Raw genomic sequence first — 23,070 nt, forward strand, 5'->3', positions numbered from 1 at the left:
TACCAAAAACCATGAAATTTGTGAGTCCACGAAACTTCTTAAAAAGAACAATCTGCAAAAATATTTAAGTTATGATTCTTTTCTCTGGTTCTGTACTATTAATTTGATTAAACACATAACACCAACCCTTTTAGGAATAAATCACATAGCCCCTTTCATATTTAGCAATATAATTGTTACAAGCTCACCATTCGTCGGTAACCAAATGAACCAAACTCAATCATATCAGAAAGAGATTTTCTGCAGTGACAATCAACTGTGCTTGGATTTCTTTAATGACAGATTAAACATAACTAACGTCCAACCGGTAGATCTTCAATCTAGATACAGATACAGTAATACTAAAATATATTTTAAATTACTGTTGTGTTGATTAAACTTTAATCTTATAATTGAAGGTTAAGTAACAATTATAACATTTGAAATTAGTTTTACAATATAAAGAATATAGACCAAACATTAAAATTAATTTAATGAAATATGTAGGTGAATGAGAAACAGAGTACGATACTTTTTATAACAAGAGAGAAAATGAATGGTTATCAAACTGACAATGCCAATTATCCTCTCGTAACATGTAAATTAGGGAATTACCAAACCTTAATGACTTCTTAATCACTCATTCATAAACAAATATGTTGATGTGGTCAGATTACCTGACAGAAGAGAACTTAGAAAAAATAGACTTTGAGTCTTGCGCGATAATATATTTCCTGCTCCTGCGGCCACATAATGGGCGAATCAAACTCATTATTCTAAAGACAAGAGACAAGAGTGACATACTGACATATCTTATAAAAAATATGTAAGCACTGACTTCGAGATCAAACTCATTATTGTAAAGAAAAGATGCTCCGCTCGAATATGTTTTAAGCGGGTTTGACACATTGTTTGGGATTTCTTTGTAGGAATTCGAAGATGGTCTCAGTACCAATTCCAAATGAGGAAACAATAAATTAAGAAAGATATATGAGCCAAATTGTATAAACTAACTACTATACATAGTCGTGAATCGTGATGGACTAATAATTTTCAGGCAACTGATCTGGGAGTCTGTGACATTGTTCCTTGGAAGTGACCTTATTTTAGGTTCAGTATCCATGCTGGAGTAAGCTCTGTCATGGGTTGATCAAATATTTATTGGGGATATAAAACAATGGGTATAATTGGGCGGCTGTGAAAATAATTTAACGTGAAGTATTCTCAGTCATTTCATGGTTAATTGGAATTGTGTATGCAAGTTGATGGCAGGGTGATGGGAAAAGAAAAGAAAGTCAGCCACTTGGGTGCAAAAGTTTTTTTTTTTCAAGTTTTTCGAGGGAAGGTTCCCATGATGTCGAGCATAATTTTGTCTGTTTTTGGAACTTTCGCTTACGTCTTTGCTTATCCTTTTATTTTTAAATGATTTTTTCTCATCTGTAATCTAAACAACATAATTAAATCCACTATGGAATGTTTTCGTAGAGAGGATTGGTCCATTTGATATGTGCAAAGTTGCTGCTCTACAGCTTGTGCAGAAGAATTCTTCAGAATGGAAACAGAGGTCCAGCCGTCCAGGCAATTCTGCTAAAAGATAATCCATTGCATGTCATTGGAGATGTGTCCCATATTGACAAATAAATCAGTGATTGCCCTTAACATTTTTTGTTAAATCAAAATCCTCAGAAACAATAAATCCTAGTTGGAGAGCGTATGTAATGTAATCCTGCTCATCCTTGAATACTCCCATGATAAAGCAGGGCATTAGGTAGATGTTGTTTGAGACAGTTTGGTCCCAAATGGTGTGTTGCAATGCAATAGCCCATTTCTAACCACCTTAAAGATAAAGACTCCAACAAACTTCCACAATTTGCCCCAGAGATGACCTCTTTTCCCTACCTATCTCAAGTGCCAGTTTGTTTCCAAGGTCCAACATCAATAACAGAACAAACTATCAGAACAAAACGGTATTATTACTAAATATGCATAAACGAAGCTCTTTATGCTTACTTTCCATTAAATTGTCTTGGTATTCTTGATTCTGCTAGCCTCCGATATCCAATTCTGTGGTGTGCATATCCGGACTGGAGTGTGCTGATGTTTAACAGGGCTGAGTGTAGGGTCATATTCAATGAAACTTCCGCTAAACTGGACGTGGTTAGAATGATAATGAAGAAGAAGCACAATGGTAACAAGGTATAGTGAGAAATAGCTGTACCAGAATTGTAACTAATTTAATCATGAAAACTGTGGACCTTATGATTAAAAAAAAAAATCATTAAATTCACGGAAAAGTAGATGATAATAAATTAATAATCAGATAATGGATTTTCATCTCAATTATAGTAATGTGACATAAAGAGATAAAAAGATTTCTAACAAGTAAAGCAATTTCTGGCTACCCTACCACTTAAGATTCTTATACATCCATATTAATTTCTTGATAGGGAGAGAAAGAGTGTGTGAAAAAGACGGTAAAATGACATGCTATAGTTTCCTTCAAACACAATGGCAATGCGGTTAAGTAAGAAGAAACAAATGCATCCTCCACTGTGCAATAATAAGTTAGGTGGGAAGTTAAATTGGCACGAGAAATCTTGGGAGAATTCTAGTGGATTCAGAAATCTTTTTCAAGAGAAGCAAGAGTGTTTATTAGTTAACGAATGATATAGCGTTTCCGTGACATTCAAGTAAACAAATGGTTGGTTTATATCCCAAAGGAATGAGATTATCAATTATAACGACCTAATCTGATAGTAATGCATATGAAAATGTAATTGTCTATTCACGTTATTTAATAAAATTATTGTTATGTACATAACAAACATTAACCACCTATTTATTTATGCTTCCAGAGATGATCTGGGTTGTGGGATTGGTCTTCAACTCGAAAGTCGAACATATTGTAAAGTAAACCATAATTCAGTTGCTCAAAGAGACTAATTGTCGCTAAATATTTTAATTTAAATAATTAGTTTATCATTGCTGGCTTTGAATATCAACCTTTATCCACTAAAACTAGCACATCAACTCCAAGCCGATTGATGTGATACTTGCTAACCAATATCGCGTGAAGATTAATATATGTAAATTACAAGCAAACAGGTGGGATATTATTATTGACTTTCCATATGTCTTTGTATTTGCTTTCCTAGTATATCTTGATTTAGTTTCCTCTTTGTATTTGCTTTCCTAGTATATCTTGATTTAGTTTCCTTTTATTTTGTTGATTTAATTTCTTGTTCTGTAATCCCGAAGTCAATGGGATTATTCCATGTAATTTTCCTTATAGTCAGGGATTGCTGTATTATATAAACCAATTTTGGTTGATTAATAATATAAACGAATTAACACAAAATTGATATGGTATCAGAGCAGGCCATCTAGGGCACGCTTCTCCTCATCATGTCTGATGATTCTAGCCAACATTCTTCTGCAAAAACCCAATCAATCACCGCAAACACCAAACAAACCATGAATGATTTATCATCCCCATATGTCTTACACCTATCTGACAATCCGGGAATCGTGCTAGTTTCATGTCTTCTCAAAGAAAATAACTATCCAACATGGCGAAGAGCCATGTCCAATGCATTACTTGCCAAGAACAAATTTGGCTTTGTTGATGGAACTTTGCTGCGACCAGAACCAGATTCAGCAGATCTTGCAATATGGATCAAAAACAACTCCATGATTATCTCATGGATATTTAATTCTCTTGACTCATCTCTTCATGACAGTGTTGTTTTTTTTGATACAGCTAGGGAGATATGGGTCGATCTTGAAGAACGTTTGTCACAAGGAAATGCACCTCGAGTGCATCAACTAAGAACTGAGATAGTGAATACGCAGCAGAAGGATATGTCAATTGCTGCATATTACACAAAGCTTAAGGGACTTTGGGATGAGTACAACGCTTATTCTCAAATTCCGCCTTGCACTTGCGGTTCGGCCAAAGCAATTGCTGTTGAGAAAGAAAAAGAAAAGGTTCATCAATTCTTGATGGGATTAAATGAAAAATATAATGTGGTGAGATCTCAAATCCTAAACACTGATCCTCTTCCTTCGCTAGCCCGATCTTATGCACTTGTTTCACAAGAAGAAAAGCAACAACAAATTGCAACGACAAGAGGGGCAACCATTGTTGAAGCAGCTGCATTTGCTGCATCCAAAAACAACCTGAAGGCTGTGACACGAAGCAACAATGGTAACCGAGACACATCAAAGCTGTATTGTGAACATTGCAAGAAAAATAAACACACAAAGGAGACATGTTTTGAATTACATGGCTACCCGATTGGTGGGGAAAAGAACAAAACCAATCGACACGAGGAAAGATGGCAAATCAAACACAAACCATGAACACAGACAGGACAATCAACTGGATCTCCAATCGGCGGCCTCACCAAAGAACAATATACCCAACTCATGTCTTTGCTGAATCTTGACAAGACACGGAACTTGAATCCAATTGCAAATTTTGCTGGTAAGGCAAATTCTCTTTCCAATGGTAGTGTTGAATGGATTTTGGATTAGGTGCTTCTAACCATATGACTTGCCAGAGTATCTTACACAATGAAACACAATCGGTTTTAACCTTCCTGTTTCCATTCCAGATGGTTCTTCTGTCCCAGTTAAATCCTATGGAGAAGTCATTATTAATCCTAACATTAAATTAAGCAATGTTTTGTACCTACCTTCTTTTTCTTGTAATCTCATCTCCATAGGCAAATTAACTAATGCCTTAACTGTGTTGCTCATTTCTTTCCTACCTTTTGTATCTTACAGGACCTAGCCACGGAAGCTGATTGGCATGGTGAGCTTAAGGATGTCTTTATTATTTCAGGGCACTCTTTGACTGCTGCATCTGCAAATGTGGTTCAGGATACAAGCTTTGAGTTATGGCACCAACGACTTGGTCACCTTTCTTTTGATCGAATATGTTCTATTGATGGTTTAAATCTTCACAAGATGAAGAATTTTTGTTGTGATACTTGTCATCGTGCTAAACAGTTCGACATTCTTTTCCTAATAGTTCTATTAAAACTCAGAAACCTTTTGATTTAATACATTGTGATGTTTGGGGACCTTACAAAAATCCATCTTTGTCTGTGCCATTATTTCCTTAGTATTGTTGATGATTTTAGTAGAACTACATGGGTTTATTTAATGAGAAATAAAACTGAAGTTGATCATTTGTTAGTCTAATTTTTGCCATGGTTCACAAGCAATTTGATTCTCATGTCACAGATTAGAAGTGATAACGGGACTGAGTTTACCGCTCACAAATTTCAGCAATTTTGTCAAGAAAAAGGGATTGTTCAACAATTTTCATGTGTTTCTACCCCTCAACAAAACAGAGTAGTAGAGCGCAAACATAGGCATCTCTTAGAAGTTGCACGAGCTTAAGATTAAGGAGGATTACCTATAAAATTTTGGGGTGAGTGTGTTCTTACTGCAGCCTATTTGATTAATTATGCACCCACACCACTCTTAAATGGAAAAAGTCCTTATGAAATCTTGTTATCTAGGAAGCCAAATTACTCACATCTTAAGCTTTTGGTGTCTTTGTTATGCTTCGGTTATTCCAAGGTCTAGTGATAAATTTAGTGAACGAGCCAATCCTTGTATTTTCATTGGATATCCTTATGGTCAGAAAGGATATAGAGTTTACAATTTGACAACTCATAGAATTATTGTCTCAAGAGATGTCGTGTTCCATGAAACCATCTTCCGTTTCAATCTTATTCCCCAACACAATCTTCCATCTTATCACCTATACCTGTGTTCATCATAGAACCTGACATTATAGATCATCATGACAGGGAGTTAATAAGGATGGTGAAATAGATCTGGCTGACCGAATTGATGAGAATAATACAACCAATGAGCTTCCTCAAAACAACATAGATGATGAGAGGGTTGTAGATAATGACAATACAACCAATACATCTCAATATAGGAATGATCAAGCTACAATTTCCATGACCTTCCTAATCTAGTACCCATTGCAATCACTCATCCTACCCACAAAGAAAGATGCCAGCACACTTCAAGGATTACATTGTTGAATTGCCAGGAAATAATAAAGACACATCCCAATCTCATGCCAATACGGTTTCCTCAGGTACTTCTTACCCTTTATCTCATTATCTTTCCTACTCACATTTTTCTTCACAACATCGTTGTTTTCTTACGGCCATCTCAACCAATGATGAGCCAACATCTTATCACAGGCAATTAAAGATACTCGGTGGCAAGAAGCAATGAAGAATGAGTTAGAGGCACTTGAACAAAACAACACTTGGACCCTTGAGAATTACCTCCTGGCACAGAGAGCAGTTGGATGCAAGTGGGTGTACCGAATTAAATACAAGTCTGATGGGACCATAGAACGATACAAGGCACGCCTTGTAGCCAAAGGGTACACTCAAGTGGAGGGATGGATTATACTGAAACGTTTCCACCTGTTGCTAACTCACCACTGTTCGTACCTTGCTACAGTTGCAACAATCAAACGTTGGACTTTACATCAGATAGATGTCATAATGCCTTATCCACGGGATCTTGTGGAGGAAGTCTACATGAAACCTCCACCGGGTTATATATCCAATAATGATTCACGGGTATGTCGACTCCAGAAATCTTTGTATGGCTAAAACAAGCCTCTTGGCAATGGTTTGCAAAATTTTCACCGCTATTCTTCAATATGGATTTACTCAATCCAAAGCTGACAGCTCATATTCACATACCGCCGGGAAAAATTTTCCTTGTGGTTCTTGTTTATGTTGATGATGTGGTCATGGCAGCCAATGACAATGTGCATCTCAATCAATTCAAGCGGTATTTAGAATCTTGGTTTCCCATCAAAGATTTGGTACTCTTATACTTCCTTGGTGTTGAAGTTGCTCACTCTCCCGAAGGCATTGTTCTTTCTCAACGAAAATACACATGGACATTTTACAGGAAGCGGTTTACTTGTGCAAAACCTTGCCATTTTCCCATTGAACAAAATCACAAGTTAACACTTGATGACATCCACCTCTTCATGATCCCAAGCTCTATCGTCGTCTAGTAGGACGCCTGATTACTTGCATCACTCACTCGGCCTGACATTTGTTATTCAGTTCATGTTCTTCTCAGTTTATGAATCAACCTCACAAGGTCATTGGCAAGGCTGCTTGCGGGTTTTGAGATATCTCAAATCAACACCAGGTCAAGGTATTTTCTTTCTTCTACAAAGTTCCTTATCACTTTCAGCCTATTGTGATTCGGATTGGGCAAGTTGCCCTTAATCGGCGATCTCTTAGTGGGTATTTCATCTTCCTTGGCCATTCTCCCATCTCTTGGAAAAGCAAGAAACAAACGACTGTTTCAAGATCCTCAGCAGAAGCAGAGTATCGATCTTTGGCCATTACTGCATGTGAGTTAATTTGGTTAAGCAATTGCTTTCAGACTTAACTGTCTCACTTTCTTCTTCTACTCATTTGTACTGTGATAATCAAGCTGCCATGCATATTGCTAACAATCCAGTTTATCACGAAAGAACAAAGCACATTGAAATTGATTGTCACTTGTTTAGAGACTGCATTCAACGAGGATTGTTAACTACTCGTTTCATTCCTTCACAGCGCCATCAAGTTGCTGATTTATTTACTAAAGCTCTTGGCAAGCAACAATTTCAGTTCTTGGTTGGCAAGTTGGGCATTCGAAACCTCCATGCTCCAACTTGAGGGGGCGTATTGACTTTCCATATCTCTTTGTATTTGCTTTCCTAGTATATCTTGATTTAGTTTCCTCTTTGTATTTGCTTTCCTAGTATATCTTGATTTAATTTCCTCTTATTTTGTTGATTTAATTTCTTGTTCTGTAATTCCGAAGTCAATGAGATTATTCCATGTAATTTCCCTTATAGTCAGGGACTGCTGTATTATATAAACCAATTTTGGTTGATTAATAATATAAACGAATTAACACAAAATTGATAATTATGTTATAAAAACCAAACCAAGATTAGTTTGAGTTATGATGTGAAATAATCAACAATATGTCTCGTCATAATGGATCAGGATCCGTTTACATCCCTATAGCGAAATATTTGTTAGGGCCAGAAAAGGTCCTAGCCCAAATAAGTCCAAAAACGAAGATGCCTTCAATAAAGTGGGAAGCTCAAGCCCAATTCTAATTGGGTCTATAACAGAGTTCTGCAGATAAGACCCGTTCGGTATACTTTTCCAGTTTTTCATCATCTGGACCCAGGCCTTTTAATCCTAAAACACCTTTTGGACTTACGGTCAACTTGGAGCCCACAGTCACCTATGAAGTATAGTACTACTTGAACTCTACTAAAGAAGTCAATCACTATCCTAATTCATCTAAGGTCCATATCCTAGGCATGCTGGGACTCCCTTTCCTACTGAGATAAGGGAGCTAAAGGCTCCACTCTTTCAAAAAACCACCACTACAAGGACTCCCAGTCCTACCAGGATTCGAAGGCCCTATAGTCACTATTTAAACAGAGTTCAACCCTCTCACAAGAGACAAAGACATTACACCTTTAGACCCTGGAGTTTCCACTTTCGAGAACTTCGCATTACAGTCGTAGTCACAGTCTCTGACTAGACTTCCGGTAACCTTTCCTCTCCCTAACCCTCACTAAACTAGTCTCACTCAGCCTTGCTGACTTGAGCATCGGAGTGCCTCTGGTGTTTTCTGTCTGCTTCATGCTTTTTTTTTTACGTATGCAGGTGCAGTATATCGCTAGTGGCCTTAACCTTACGGGATCAATCCCTCTCTCTATAAGGTAGATTTTTGCATCTACAATATTAAAATGCAAAAACGACTCATATGTTGTATACTTACCCGCAGAAGGACTCTGGGTATACTGATTATTAACATCTATACGTGTATGCGAAAGGTGTTTGACAGCCCACTAACAAAATACATAGGTCGGGTTTGTGCCACGTAAGTACTTAATGAATTATAAAATATTTAAGTTGACGAGGAGAATATTATCATCAATTGCACATTTTCATCATTTTTTTTTATATACTGTATATTGTAATTAAGGAATTAATATAACCCAATAACCTTTCTCTTGCTATATGAGTATAAATTTTGGGCTTAAACCCATAGTCCCATATATATCAAAGATTATAAGTCCAATTTGACTTATACATTTGGCCTGAATTCAATAAACTACATACATTTCAATTTTTCCTTAACCCATGAGGTATACATAATATCCCCAAAAAAAAAAAAAAAAACCAAGAAAGTTTGAAAAGATAAAAGAGGCAAGATATGCAAAAGAAAAGAAAACATATAAATTATGCCCAGTAGCTCCATTTCATTTTTTTTTTTTTTTCTAATAATCAAAGCTTTCCTATAAAAATAATTAGATACAATAAAACCTTTGTGAAACAACCAGTGGGGAACCTTCTCAACCTTTTTCTCCTTAATGTATCCAGGCTAGGCTTCCACGCCTTTCCCGAAAGTGTTCTATTCAAATACTCTGGCCTCCCGTCCAAACTTTCCGGCAAAAGCTCGATACAATTGTGAGCTCCACTGGTCTCTCCTCCGAGCTTTCCTTCTTCTGCAACTTAATAAACTTGTGCCTCTAGTAGCTGCAGGACATATCTTAGCAAACAAAGGGAAGAAACTTCGATGACAATAAAAGGGACTGCGATCTTAACACTGAATCGCACTCAAAGAACGTGACGAGCTTCGTCGAAGTTAACGAAGCTGGCTTGCCTCGCTGATGGGGAGCATTAAGTAAACCTTTTTACATCCAATTTCTTGTAGCAGGAAACGGGTTTGGCCTCTCCAGTGACGGCCGAGTGCAACTCAACTACAACTTCTTGTGGGTGCTCTAGCATCAGCTCTGCCACAGTGACAGGATAGTCAAACTCATGCACAGTGCCGTTGATAGAATGACTTTTCTGGCGGTGGCATCAAAGGGTCGATATGTGATGTAGTACCCATGAGAGGGAGAAGGCGTGTGTGTGTGTGTTGGTTGAAGCTTGAAATAAGTGTGTATGAAATTAAAGAAAGTATATGTAGGAATGCGTAGGAAAGGGTTTGTTAAACCGCTCCATCTTGTGAGGGATATAATGGTGGACTTGGGAATAACTTAAAAGATGGAGTTGTTGTCCTTCAGATCTGTTTTGTACATGATATTGACAGTTTACGTATGTAATTACTTGATCCAATGGTCAGAGATGTTCTGGATAGGTGGGGTCCTTTTGTCTTCACTAGGGCTAGCGTTAAATGGAAGTCAAAGAAACGTTCAACTGTAATTATACTAACCAATCCCTTTATAATGTGTTGCCTGTTACCTGATGCGTGGTTAAATTGGACGGTCAATACAAAGCTTTCCGTGATTTATATTTTTGTTTCTAATTCTCACGGGTGTAATACTATTGAATCATATGAATGAGATAACCTTTTATATGCAAATTCATACGTAAATGCATGTCTTTTTGTACTTATAATTAAATCAAAGAATATTTTTATTTAAGTAACATTGTATATTGGTTTAAGTAATTGTAATAAATCATCATTGGATGCATGATCTGATAATAAAAGAGCCAAAAAAGGTTTATAGTTTTTGAGTTCAAGTTAAGCATCACAATGAGTCCCGAAATTTGGGGCCCCATCCTGCCGCCCTCTATGGGATGGGGATTTCCCAATTTTGGGGGGGCAGGAGGAGTTTTAATCCGGTCCTGAGGATGGGGTGGGGAGTGCCCTTCTCCCGCTCAACGCATATATATGTTGTATTTTGAACAAGTGCAAGTCTTATCTAAGTTTAGAAGATTAACTTAAGTGTTTGTCATGTGGACGAATCTCAACATTGAAGGAGAATTGACTATTGTTTTTAAATGCTCAAATAGTTTTTGTCATGCATTGTTCTCAAATTGATGTCAATGTAAAATTAAAGGGGTGAGGAGAGTCTCTAAAATCCTTGGGGCGAGGATGGGGGAATCCCTAACTTCCTCTAATGGACAGGGCGGGGCAAGGAGTGTTTTTGGGACGGGGAATGGGGTCCCTGGCCCCACCCCTATGCCATGTTAGTTCAAGTCTCCTAAGTATTAATAGAGGTGGCCATTGGGGCTCTTACGCGGCCAACAATTCTAAGGCATTAATAGGAGATTATTGAGGTGTTTGCAAGCTAATCCACACCTCCGATGATAAAAAAAAAAAAAAAAAAATTGTAATAGAGGATGGTGCAGTGATTAACTGTATTTAATGTCATAAGAGTAAAATGATTAACACGGTTAATTTTCTAATAAATAACATCATGTCATTTGTCAAACAACCCTTAATTGAGCAACAAGCAACTCGTATTATATGTCATAAGAGTAAAATGATTAACACGGTTTAATTTTCTTATAAATTAACATCATGTCATTTGTCAAACAACCCTTAATTGAGCAATCAAGCAAGCAAAACCTTCTTAAACGGTAATAGAACACCAAGAATGGTGAAATACGAAAGATAACTTTTATTAAATACAATATGATATATCACTTTTTAGGCCCATAAGCCCGTGCAGTTATGTTTTTGGTTAAGGCCCTCGGCCACCTTCAAGCTTTCTATCAATTCAATGGCCAAAAAATGGGCCAGCTTTGGGTTCGTAGGCTTGTTCAGTAAGAATTAATCATCATGTACACTTGCATATTCTGATAATTAAGTTAAAAATTCCATGGAGGATAACAGAGTCAAAGCCAAGAAAAACTTGTAATCTTCAGTAGACTTCAGAAATGGCTTCCAAACGGGTTCCACGCTTTTGATTCTTAAATCGGTGACTGGCGAACCCCGTATCATTCACTCGCAAAACAGTAACCTGATCACTTCTTCTCTATCTTCCCTCACCTTTCAGTTACAGTGGGTAAACCTTGCCGTTGCCCTCTTCCTCCTACGTAAGCGTAACGATTTCTTTTGTCAGAAGCAGCCTCTATTATCGAAATATCTTTCTCTGTAACTTTCCGTGACTCTGTAATAGGAACAAACATGTAAAGTTTTCCTGCAAAAGTCATCGTCAGCTCGCATGGCCGATATACGGCGAGTTCTAAGGAGCCCGTCCACAGGAGAAATGACGTGGCCTGGTTCTCAAGCATGACCTCGGCAGCTTTAATGGGAAGGGACCTGCTCAGGTTTCCATTAGCATCGACAAGCTTTGCTTTTAGGGTTGAATGAACAAGAAAACAAGAGGAAGTGTAGTTGCCCATATCTTGTAGTTTCAGTTGTGGTGGTGGATCTTCAGTTGTAAGTAGAGATTATTATGGGGTATGGGTGAGTGTTTATAAGTTATATATAGTGGGGAAAGAGGGATGAGTCAACAGTCAAATGTTAAAAATAAGACTAGAAGTGGTGAGAGTGTGTGCACGTGACTGATAAGTTGGTATAGTTTCAATACGCGGATGTTTACTCTTATTATGCGTTAGGCGTGGCAGGGAAGTGTGGTAATGGCGATATGTGTGGGGTCTTTTCTATCGAATAAATTTTATTGTTTTGTTTTGGCCTTTGAATTAGTTAAAACGTCCACAGCAATTTGTATTTTGCCAGGAACGATCAAAAGTATATTAAAAACGTTTACAGCAACCGACATATTGTCAAATGCTGTTTGGCCATTTGTCTCCACTTGAAATTGACAGGTGTTGTTATTAGAAATATGAATCATGAGATGGGCTAGCAATTATGGAAGCATGAAACTGTGGACCTATACAACAGGTTTTATTACTGATTGATGATAAACTCCTCATTGAAGATGGTTACAAATTTTCCATTTATAAAACCATAATCCCAAAACCATCAGAGGATTGATGAAGAGAGCAAATATCACAGCCAAGTTGCACAGAACCCCATGGAATCGAGTCACAGAATCTTATCGAGGTTTTGGCACAGAAACCTCGCTCTGAAATCGATTCAGAAATTTTATCGAGGATTCGACAGCTTATTGCAGCAAACATAAAAAAAAAAAAAAAAAAAAAAATTGAAAGAATGGTGTTTTCCTCCCATTCGTTTTATTTCTTTTCCATACGACTAGTTGCACACACAGCATATTATCTGTACTACCAAACTATGCGATGAAAACCAACCGAAAACATTATGTGGGTGGACAGAAAGGAGAGTGCTAAATCCTTTTGTTCTTAAAAATAATAATACATACTGCAAAGCCCAATTATACAATATGACAGTGATAGGAAAGGAATGCAATATTTCTGCTGTACTGCAGCATATGACAATAGATGGCAAATAATTTAACAAACTATTATATCAGATAAGACCTGCTACCACAAGTCAATTTTACAGAGTAGTAACATTAACAATTCCTTCCACGCAGATTCAAAACACAGTACTTCCAATTTAAATCCCACTCACAAGCTAGACCAAACAAGGAGATTAATACAATTCGTGCGATGAGACACAGTGGGATAGGATAGGGCTTTCGGGATATGCAATACATCTTCCTAAAACACTACCGGCCATTATGCTATTTGATGTATTGGGAGAGCCATTTGAAGCCATCACCATATCCCATCTTGCGCACAATACTGCACATAAACACTTCCAGTGGGCGGACATTTGTGTCTGCTAGATTAACCTTCCCCTTGCCAGTGGTGAAATTTGTCAGGCCAAGATGATATCGCAACTCATCTTCTGAGGCTGCATATGGGATGTCAATCTTGTTCCCTAAAACAAGAAAAGGGACATTAGCCAATGACTCGTCAGAAAGGAGTGCGTCCAGTTCTTTCTTTGATTCCGCAAACCTCTCTTTGTCATAGGCATCCACTAGGTAGACTACAGCATCCACCTGTAACATAATGCAAACCACATTAGAAGTATTTTACCTGCAGAGATGAGAAAGCCGAATATATATTATTTGCAACAAGGCCAAAATTAGAGTCTTCAAATTTAAAAATACACCCAGTTGAATTAGGAAGATATATAATCACAGAACTTCTAAGCATAAGAAAGATGTAAGCATCACAGATAGACATAAAATAAATTTTGCCATCAAGGTCCAAGTGATAACTTTCATAGGGACTAGTAGTATTCTCTCTTCATCCGTGTTAACTCAGTCAACAGTGTAATGGATGCATCTACCTAAGCCTTATCATATCAACGTTGTCTAAGCCAAGGCACAAAGAATAACTATTGGGATTCTACTAACCAACCGAAGCAACTCTAGTTGCACAGAAATGCAATGATATATATATGGATGGAATGCACTTTGGCTTTAGCCAATTGAAATAATTTAATGCACCATAAGGCACAGAGATAATTTCATAACAAATATAGGGAAATTAAATTACACAGTAAATTAACAAGAAGTTGAATAAATTAACAAAAAGGCTTACAGCAAAATGGTGCAACAATCAAGCTTATCACAGAAGGAAAGTGAAGGACAAAGTAAAGAATGTCAACATAGAAGATAACAGAAAACACCAAGCAAGCAAAGTATAACGAGTTAAAGCAAATCAAGCTCATAAAATAACGTGGTTCGTAAAAAAATTAATGATACATGGTATAGGTCAATCCAAAGGCAATTAAATAAAATTTCATAAGAAGCATCATCAGAACGTCTATAATAGGTGTTTGAGAAAGCCATAAAAACCTCATTGCATTCAGTTCTAGAACACCTCAATATAAGTTAATTCCTAAGTTAAACATGGACCACGTTAGTAGCAACTTCAATACAAGCTTGACATAGAGCCGGCAAACTGTTACCACAACCTGCACTCTCGCAAACCAAGGGATGCACTATTACAACTTCAAGCCATAAAACAGCATAAGTTACACTTTTGGAAATAAACAATGATTCCCAGCAAGAAGCCTTTCTTATGAGTATATATATAAACTAAAACAGAGGGCAATAACCTTCAAAATGAAAATCTAATTAAGAGTCTTACTGCCAAAGTGATACAAAAGTTAACACATAAATGCAAATAGATTTTTCTTCTGTATCTTATATGTCACAAGGCAAAAGACAAAAAAAAAAAAAAAAATTATACATGCAGCTAGTTAACCTTGCATTAATAGATTGTTGTACTAAAAGTTAACATGTTGTTGTCTAACTTATACAAATATATGTTGAGAAGAACTTATGACAATAGCATGAACAGGTAGATGTTGTCAATTACTTTCGAGTAATATATGGGACAAATGTGGGTTGCATCACAACAATGGTAGAAACAAGTAAAAGGTAAGATTCAAACCAAAAAACATCACAAGCAGCACTTGATTACAGTTAACATGAGTGCATGTCAAAAGAACCATAGAAATAAACAAATATCAAACAAGGGTGCATCCGTAAACCATTGAATCCGGTCAACAACTGCTAATAATTATAACTGGCAGTTACACGTTTCTTATAGCAAATAAATTACATATTATTGAATTAAGAATGAATCGGGTTAAGCTGAAAGTGTTGCACATAGCAACAATTAATCCAATAGGTGGTATGTCCACTCTTCAGATGCGATATAAATTACTTAAGTACTAAACTAACTGAGTTTTAAGTATAACTCACCTTGGCATAGTAATCCTTCCAGACTCTACGAGCAATCTGATGACCACCCAAATCAAATGCCTTGAACTTAATTTTCCCAATACTAAGCTCTTCCGATGTGGGATACTGCGTTGGCTGATGCTGAACCAATCTCTGAAATCAACCCAAGAATAAGTACTGCAGGATGAAACAAAACTTCTACGTTTTGCACACAGTATAAATGTCTGAGAGTAACTTTACTAATCCAATTAAGCCTTATGAAATTATCTACTTATTAAAAATTTTCTTCCATCCTAAACTACACAGCTGAAGACGTAAATATTCATATTTCCATCAAAAACAAAAAAGAGTGTAAATCTCAAATTCCATTTCGTTTAAGTACCGAAATTGAAAAAAAAAGGGAGGGGTCAAAGCACCAACACAAAGAGCAATCAGTTAAATGAAACAATGATGCAATATGTTAAATCAGATTGTGTACGATTCACCTGTGAGGAGATTTATGTTTGTCCACGTCTCAAATAAATCAAATTATAAAAGAATAAGATTCTAAATTCTACTTCACTTACCTACCACTTCTCAAAAAAGTAAAAAATAATTCAAAATCGATTTAGGAAATAGAAGCATAAAATAGAAGATTATAAGAAAAGAGATAAGAAATAAAACAAAAAGGACCTCGTCTTTCAACATGTGGAGCAAGGTGGTTTTTCCAGCATTATCTAGGCCTAAGAACAAGATCTTAGCCTCTTTCTGCCACAGACCAAGCGAAGCCAAGACGCTGTAGAACCAGTCAAAAAGAAACATTGTATTAATCGGTTACCTGAATCCAAACAACGATAGATCGAGCTTGAATTTATGACGATCTAAGTTAAAGAAGGAACTAGATCGTCCAATTCAGGTCTCGGTTTCAATCAGGCACAAGAAAACATTAAGTTTGACCCTAACAATAACAACGATGAGAAAGTTAAATGGGAGAACAGTTGATTGGGGTTAATTGATATTTTCATGAGGTGGATCTTGCTTCCCTGTGGGCCCAGTTTTCTGGGTTGGATGACGCCGTTTTATGTTCAGTACATAACTACAGTGCCGATACTGTCTCATTTCTAATTAAATCATCGTGAAAAAGATAGTCGGATAAATGCTGCTTATAATTTTTTTCATAAACGATGATGTAATAGCTTTTAATTGATTAGTCATAGATAGAATTTATTACAAATTAATTAATTATAAATTATTATATCATATTTATAAAAAAAAAGTAATAAAAAGATTTTATAAGTATAATATTATCATCTCTGTTTTTTTTTTCATAATTCTTCTATAAATTTAAGCCCAATTTGCTTCTGATTTTTTCATTAAAATTTGTTAAATTTAATTTGTATTAATTGTATAAATCACTTACGCAAATTAATCAATTCTAGCATACTAAATTTATTCGTTTTCACTGATTTCTTTATTTTATGCAACCTTCTAACATAAAATTAATTTGTAAAAAGTTTCATTATTGTATTAGTATCTAATTGTCTTTCAATTAAGACAATAATAAAAAGAGGGAATGAGGGAATGATGCGGCTACAGTTTCTAAATTTCAATTCTATTTGATTTATAGATTATAAAATAATATTTAAGAAGTTAGTTTGTTAAACTATTTTGAAATTTTCAAATTAGTAAACGACATGTTCCCACCCAAGTTTTCACGGATCTACAGGTTCCACCCCTAGTTTCATAAATTCAGATTCCCACCCTTGAATCAACACTTTTTAGTGAATTTTGGATTCTAGCATAAAGAATGCTATTACCAAACTAGTCTTGACAAATAAATTAATAAATTACTTTTTAACTCCTACATTAGTAGAATTACTAACCCACATTATTTTCAAATTTATTTCAATAACACCCTTAGTATAGTTTAGAACGAATTCCAGCCAATATTCTAATTGGAAACGATTGGAATCACCACCCTTAGCCCATCCTCACAAGCCTCAAGCCGATTAACTGTCCATTTGACTGGATTTTGGCCATTCCTGCAACCATTTCTAGGTTGTGTGTGAATTCCTTTTCAGGTTGATTTGGCCGTTTTTCGGAGCTGGCGACCTTCCCCAACACCACCCATAGCACCTTTGTCCATCCACCACCAAAACTTCACCCTATCCCCCCGCAAACTCACCCACCGTTCATCGGGCGCTGCCAATTTTCTTTCACGTGAAGCACGACTGTCCCAAGTCGAATTCTGACGGCCTTAACCCCCACCACCACCACTTGACTCACTAGCAACCACTCTCCAAAACTCCCATCATCCCTAACCACAGTATCTCGTCATTCAACGGCTACACACCAGTTATTGATTTCATTTGTTTTTTTTTTTTTTTGGTTTTTTCTTTTGATTTATTGATTGATTGTTCGTTCTATGAGGAAGTTTGATTGTTTAGTTGAAAGTGATGAATCCTTTCAATTTGGGTGAGAAATCTGGCAGGGATCCATGGAATATGGTTGGCAACGACAACAACAATGGTTGTGAGTTGAGAGAGGGTGCTTGTCAAAGAAATTTGAGATGTGGAGGGTTATTTTGAAATTTTTATTTTTATTTCAAATTTACTCTAATTCAAATGACCACTTTACCCTGTCAACGTTTGTAGCTTCACGAAACCTTGGGTGGGAACATGTTGTTTACTCTTTTGAAATATACATCATTCTCTTGTCATGTCACTACAATACAAAATAGACAAAAATCCACATCATTAACAAGATTGAATTCTAATGGAAAGGGTGTACATGCAATTATGATGACTCTTGGTGCGCAGAATTTAGTAAAAAAAACCCAGGAACCTCTTTAAGTTTCCGATTCTTTTATCGGGTCATCCCGAATTCCCGATTCTTCCGTCACATTATTGAGTATATTGTCCCCAAACCCTAACTCTTAACAAGTGCGCGAGAGCACGAGTCTACTCTGCTCTCCTCTTCTCTAGTACCTTTTTTTTTGTTATTTTCCATTATCAATGCTCACACATTACTCAAAACCATTTACGTGCTAACTGCTAAATTTAATTTTTTATTGTATAATTTCAGAGAAATGGCCAAGTAAAAAAACCACACTGCGCATAGCTCACAAGAACGGTATCAAGAAGCCCAGAAAGCATAGGAACGCTTCCATCAAAGGGTTTTGTCTATTCTCTTTTGATTTTCATGTTTTTATATCTGGTTAATCGATTTCGCTTTAATTATTGACGTCTTGATGACATAGATGGATCCCCAGTTTCTGAGGAACCAGAGGTACGCTAGGAAGCATAACAAAAAGAACGGTGAATCTGCAGCTGAGGAGGAGTAACATTGAGTTGTCACAATGGCTTTTGTTTAGTCTCTTTCTGTTGTAAGATATACTTTAGTTTGATCGGTAAATCGGCCGTATTGTGATTCGTCAGGACTAATATTTTAAGTATTATTCGATAAAGCTTATAATGGATTTAAAGTTTTTGCCAACTAATGAATGATTGTGGTTTTAATTATACATCTTATCAAATGTCATGGAATGTAGTGTCTTGTTGGCCGTTTTCTTTGGGATTTCGCCCATTGCAACACTCGAGTTTGCAGTTTTGTGCTACATTTCATTCTATATGAAGTGTTGGGGTCTTTTCTTGTATCAAGGATCCTGTTTGTGTAAATCTACTAGAATTTCCTTCTTCATTTGCTTGTTATATGTTTGCTAAACTAATTGAAGTTAAATGTAGTTCGGAAAGGGTCATTGTTTGGCATTATGGAAGATTTAGATGGACACTGCTGCTTTGTTTGGGGAGAATTTTTGGGTTTTAAGCTAGTGACTGGAGAGTTTAATGAAGTTTTACCGTTGAAAGATTTTCTTTTTGTGAGGATTTGGCTTTTATTTTGATTAATGAGCAACTAAAGGATACACGGACCATGGATTAGAAATTAGGATTTGTTGAATGGTAAGTCTGTTATAATTGAATCTTTATGAAAACAAATAATAAATAAACTTATATGTAATAAAGTGTTGTACAATGGCTTCCTTCCTGTGCCAATAGGTTGAAATTTGCAAAGATCATTTTAATATGAACAATTGAACTTGTATTAACTGTTCAGGCTTTCACATGTCAGTTCAGCAGTTTGGCTTCGTCAATGGGCGATGTACTTTCCGGATTTACGAAGAAGCTGATTTCAGTTGCCTTTGTTGTTGATGCCTTGATGGTGAAGGGGGCCTATGGTCCTGTAGCTTTAGCCTTCAGTTTCTTTATGTTTGGTTTCACTAGGCTTTCCTTTTTGATGGGCTCACTTTGGACCCAGGCATCCTAAAAGCTAGCTAGCCCCGTTCCCAATTTTCAAAAGGAAAATACAAAATAGGAAAATATCTTTCGATGAATGTGGTCTTGAGTCCACCAAGATGTAAACATCTGCAGCTATCAGGAGCACAAATCATTGGATAACAAATTATCTTCTTGTGTGTTAGAAAAAGTATCAAAGATTACCAAAGAACACGATTTGATTTGTTTACAAATGGAATCAGACAAGAACAAGCAAGTATCATAACTATTCAAGCAGTTGCAGATCACCCACACTCTGTTATAACTTTATACATGTGCTTGTGGAAAGCTAGAATCATTCATCATATTTAAGGAATAAAAACTAATTTCATATCTCCTCCCCATGCTTCACGATTACCACTGGACACTTGACATGCTTGGCACAATAATCACTCACACTTCCCAGAAGAGCCCTATTAAAATAATCAGCATTAGCATTAGACAGTTTATCTACTAAAATAAAATTGAGATAGTTCAAAAGTGATACCTATTGATGAAACCATAACCGTGGCTTCCCATGATCAAGGTGTCAGCTCTAAGTTTATCCACAATACCACATATCACATCCTTGGCTTCTCCACATCCAACTACTCTATGAACATTTATCTGAAAAAAGTACATTGATAATCATTTAGATATATTTTCATTTTTCAATGATTTGAATAAAAAGGAAATTGTAAAATAAGAGACGAGAAGATTACACTGCTTCCGAAGTTGCTATACACAGCTTCAGCTCGTTGCATCACTGAATTCACCATTTCACTTCCGTATTTTTCCATGGTCTTTACCGCGTCATTAGTGAACATATACCCTGTCATATGAAAAAATGAAACCAAAAAAAAAAAAAAAAGGCAAAAAAATCACTTAAAATAACCTACAGAATAGTCTTTTATTAAAAAAAATGTTCATATAAACTGAAATGTAATGAAATCATAGGTTTTGGATTTGCCAGAATTTTGTCTAAATTTAAAAACATAAATAATTAAGAATGAATAGGGTGGTAATTAACCTGCAGCATCGAAGGGGGAGTAGACAGGAGGTGGAGGTTTGACGTAGAGGAGGACAAGAGTACTATTGCTACTTTGAGAAAATAGATTGGTGAGACACCAGGAAAGTGCATACATGCTCTCCTCGCTCTCATCCACTGCTACCACAATCTTGCCCTCGCTCTTTTTCATGTTCACTCCTTCCATCCTAACAACCTTATACTTGATTGTCTCAACAAAATTTCAGTCTTAAAGATGTTGATAAATGAACAAAAGGAATCGAGACTTATAGGCGGCAGTTTCGATTGTTTTTGACTTTGAGTTCCGTGGATTTTCGCTTTATTTTATTGATAATGGTTCTTTAAATGAAAACGACTTCGCACGGTTAATATTATTTAACTCGGGATCGGGAAAGCCAATGCCCGTCTTATGGTTACTTGCGGGTGGTCATAAATAATTCACATTCAGTATGACTTGATAAGGCATAAAGTTAAACCAAAAATTTAAGTCAAAGATAATCCTGGATTCTCTTCGTTCATTTTCTTAAAGCACAAATCTTCAGTAGTACAAATATCTGAAGCGGAGCTTCTGACACCAAACGTGTTACAATCATAAGCTAATCCAATTCATTTAAGTTGCATTTTCTTGAAGGATTCTAGAATCCGTAGATTCCTTGGTGAATTATGAGGGGATGAGACTTTGAATATAATCAATAACTAGACCCCACAAACTTTATGCTTGACATTGACAAAATGCGTCCTCGTAAGTCACTGTCCAAATTGGTTGATATTATGTGCGCAAGTTGAGGGAAAGGACGGTTGTTGCCACTGGCACCTCATCTTCTAATCCATTATTAAACGGTACCATAACAACACTAAAATTCTAAAAATATCTCTTAAAACTAATTTACAACTACGAAGAGAGAGAGAGAGAGAGAATGAATAATGACTTCTCTTTTTGAGCTAGAAACCATACTTTTTAAAAAATGTGATAGATTTAATTCCTACTTTGATTGTACATTTATTTAATGTCTCTTTCTCGATTAATCTCTCACATCTATTAAATATCGTACAAGTCTGATGACCCTATTTGAATTCAAAAACTCAAAAAATAGAATAAATCTCTTTGACTACCAGACCAACCCTTTAAGGTTATTTAATGTCTCATAATCTTCTTATAAAAAGAGCAATAAAGTCGGGAATTATGCCAAAGTTGTTGTACAAACCGAATCCAACAATAACAAATTTTAGGGCACAATCTTAATTTTAGTTTTGGGCTATATCAAAACAATGGACGACCATGTTATAAAAGCTGAGCCGTTATTGGTATTTCAAAATCCCAATTGTTTGGACTGTTATGCAATTAAAAGTAATTGCAGTTTTTTGTTTTATTTGAAAACAAATTGCTTCGGTTACTACAATTCAAAGCATGACAGCTTCTTATATTAATTTGGAGTGTAATGGCGGCAATTATAATGGCTGTTACAGAATTAAAAGTTGGGTTGTTATGAATGGATTGTCAAGTACAAAAAAGGGTGTTTATTCTCTTTTGATGTACAATCTTTCCACTCAATAGAATCCACTTTTGCTTTTGCATCTTTATTCTATCAGCTTTCCTTCATCACTTCTACGTTGCCTCATACTATTCTAAGCTTATGTTAAAGAGTGGTCTTTAACTAGAAGTTCTTCATTGTATCCTGACGGTCAGTCTACTGTTGAGCCTTTTTGCACCACGAAGATTCTTCCAGTAAGGGCGAAATTCTGATATTAAGGACAATTCTTTTGCATGCCTTGATGCTGTTGTATCCTTGCTATTTTGTTGCTGTTTACTGCTATTTTTCTGTTGTGTTTGTTGTTGTTTCACTGCTATAACATTGTTGTTTTGTTGCTGTCTCTCTGCTATTTTTTCTGCGATTTTTTTTTATGTTCTCATGCTACTTTCCTGTTGTTTCACTACTGTTCTTCTGCTATTTTGTTGCTATTCTTCCACAGTTTTGCTACTAATTTGTATTAAATTTCAACAATCTTAAGATCGAAAATTTCCAAGACGGACGCTGCAATTCTCACTGCCAAATCACTTCCTGACATCTCAAAAATCGAGCCTTTTGTCGGAGTTCATTTCAAGAGGTGGCAAGAAAAAATATTCGACTCTCTGGATGTGCTCGATTTTGCAGAGTATCTCTCAACAGAAGAACCAAAACCTGGAGTGGACAATTTTGACAAAAAACTTGATATATGGAAGAAGGGAAATAAGGTATGTTGCCATACTATTCTCAGTATATTAT

The 23,070-nt window shown here is 36.2% G+C and overlaps 3 protein-coding genes across 3 annotated transcripts; 1 reads left to right on the forward strand and 2 right to left on the reverse strand.

The window, feature by feature from the left end:
• Positions 1-3,515: 3,515 nt before the first annotated feature.
• LOC116146758 lies at positions 3,516-4,257 on the forward strand. Its single transcript, XM_031432194.1, has 2 exons — positions 3,516-4,008; positions 4,082-4,257. The coding sequence occupies exons 1-2, from the start codon at positions 3,562-3,564 to the stop codon at positions 4,160-4,162; spliced, it is 528 nt and encodes a 175-aa protein (XP_031288054.1). The 5' UTR covers positions 3,516-3,561; the 3' UTR covers positions 4,163-4,257.
• An 8,923-nt stretch (positions 4,258-13,180) lies between these two features.
• On the reverse strand, positions 13,181-16,437 carry LOC116146792 (GTP-binding protein SAR1A). The gene is made up of 3 exons (XM_031432236.1): positions 16,163-16,437; positions 15,512-15,643; positions 13,181-13,792 (listed from the first exon to the last, which is right to left on the reverse strand). The coding sequence occupies exons 1-3, from the start codon at positions 16,289-16,291 to the stop codon at positions 13,472-13,474; spliced, it is 582 nt and encodes a 193-aa protein (XP_031288096.1). The 5' UTR covers positions 16,292-16,437; the 3' UTR covers positions 13,181-13,471.
• A 3,557-nt stretch (positions 16,438-19,994) lies between these two features.
• On the reverse strand, positions 19,995-21,096 carry LOC116146813 (universal stress protein PHOS34-like). Its single transcript, XM_031432264.1, has 4 exons — positions 20,810-21,096; positions 20,502-20,611; positions 20,288-20,406; positions 19,995-20,213 (listed from the first exon to the last, which is right to left on the reverse strand). Exons 1-4 carry the CDS (start codon positions 20,991-20,993, stop codon positions 20,129-20,131), a joined length of 498 nt encoding a protein of 165 aa, XP_031288124.1. The 5' UTR covers positions 20,994-21,096; the 3' UTR covers positions 19,995-20,128.
• Positions 21,097-23,070: the final 1,974 nt, after the last annotated feature.

This window comes from Pistacia vera, unplaced genomic scaffold (assembly GCF_008641045.1).
Source record: "Pistacia vera cultivar Batoury unplaced genomic scaffold, PisVer_v2 Contig483, whole genome shotgun sequence".
Taxonomy (NCBI): Eukaryota; Viridiplantae; Streptophyta; class Magnoliopsida; order Sapindales; family Anacardiaceae; genus Pistacia; species Pistacia vera.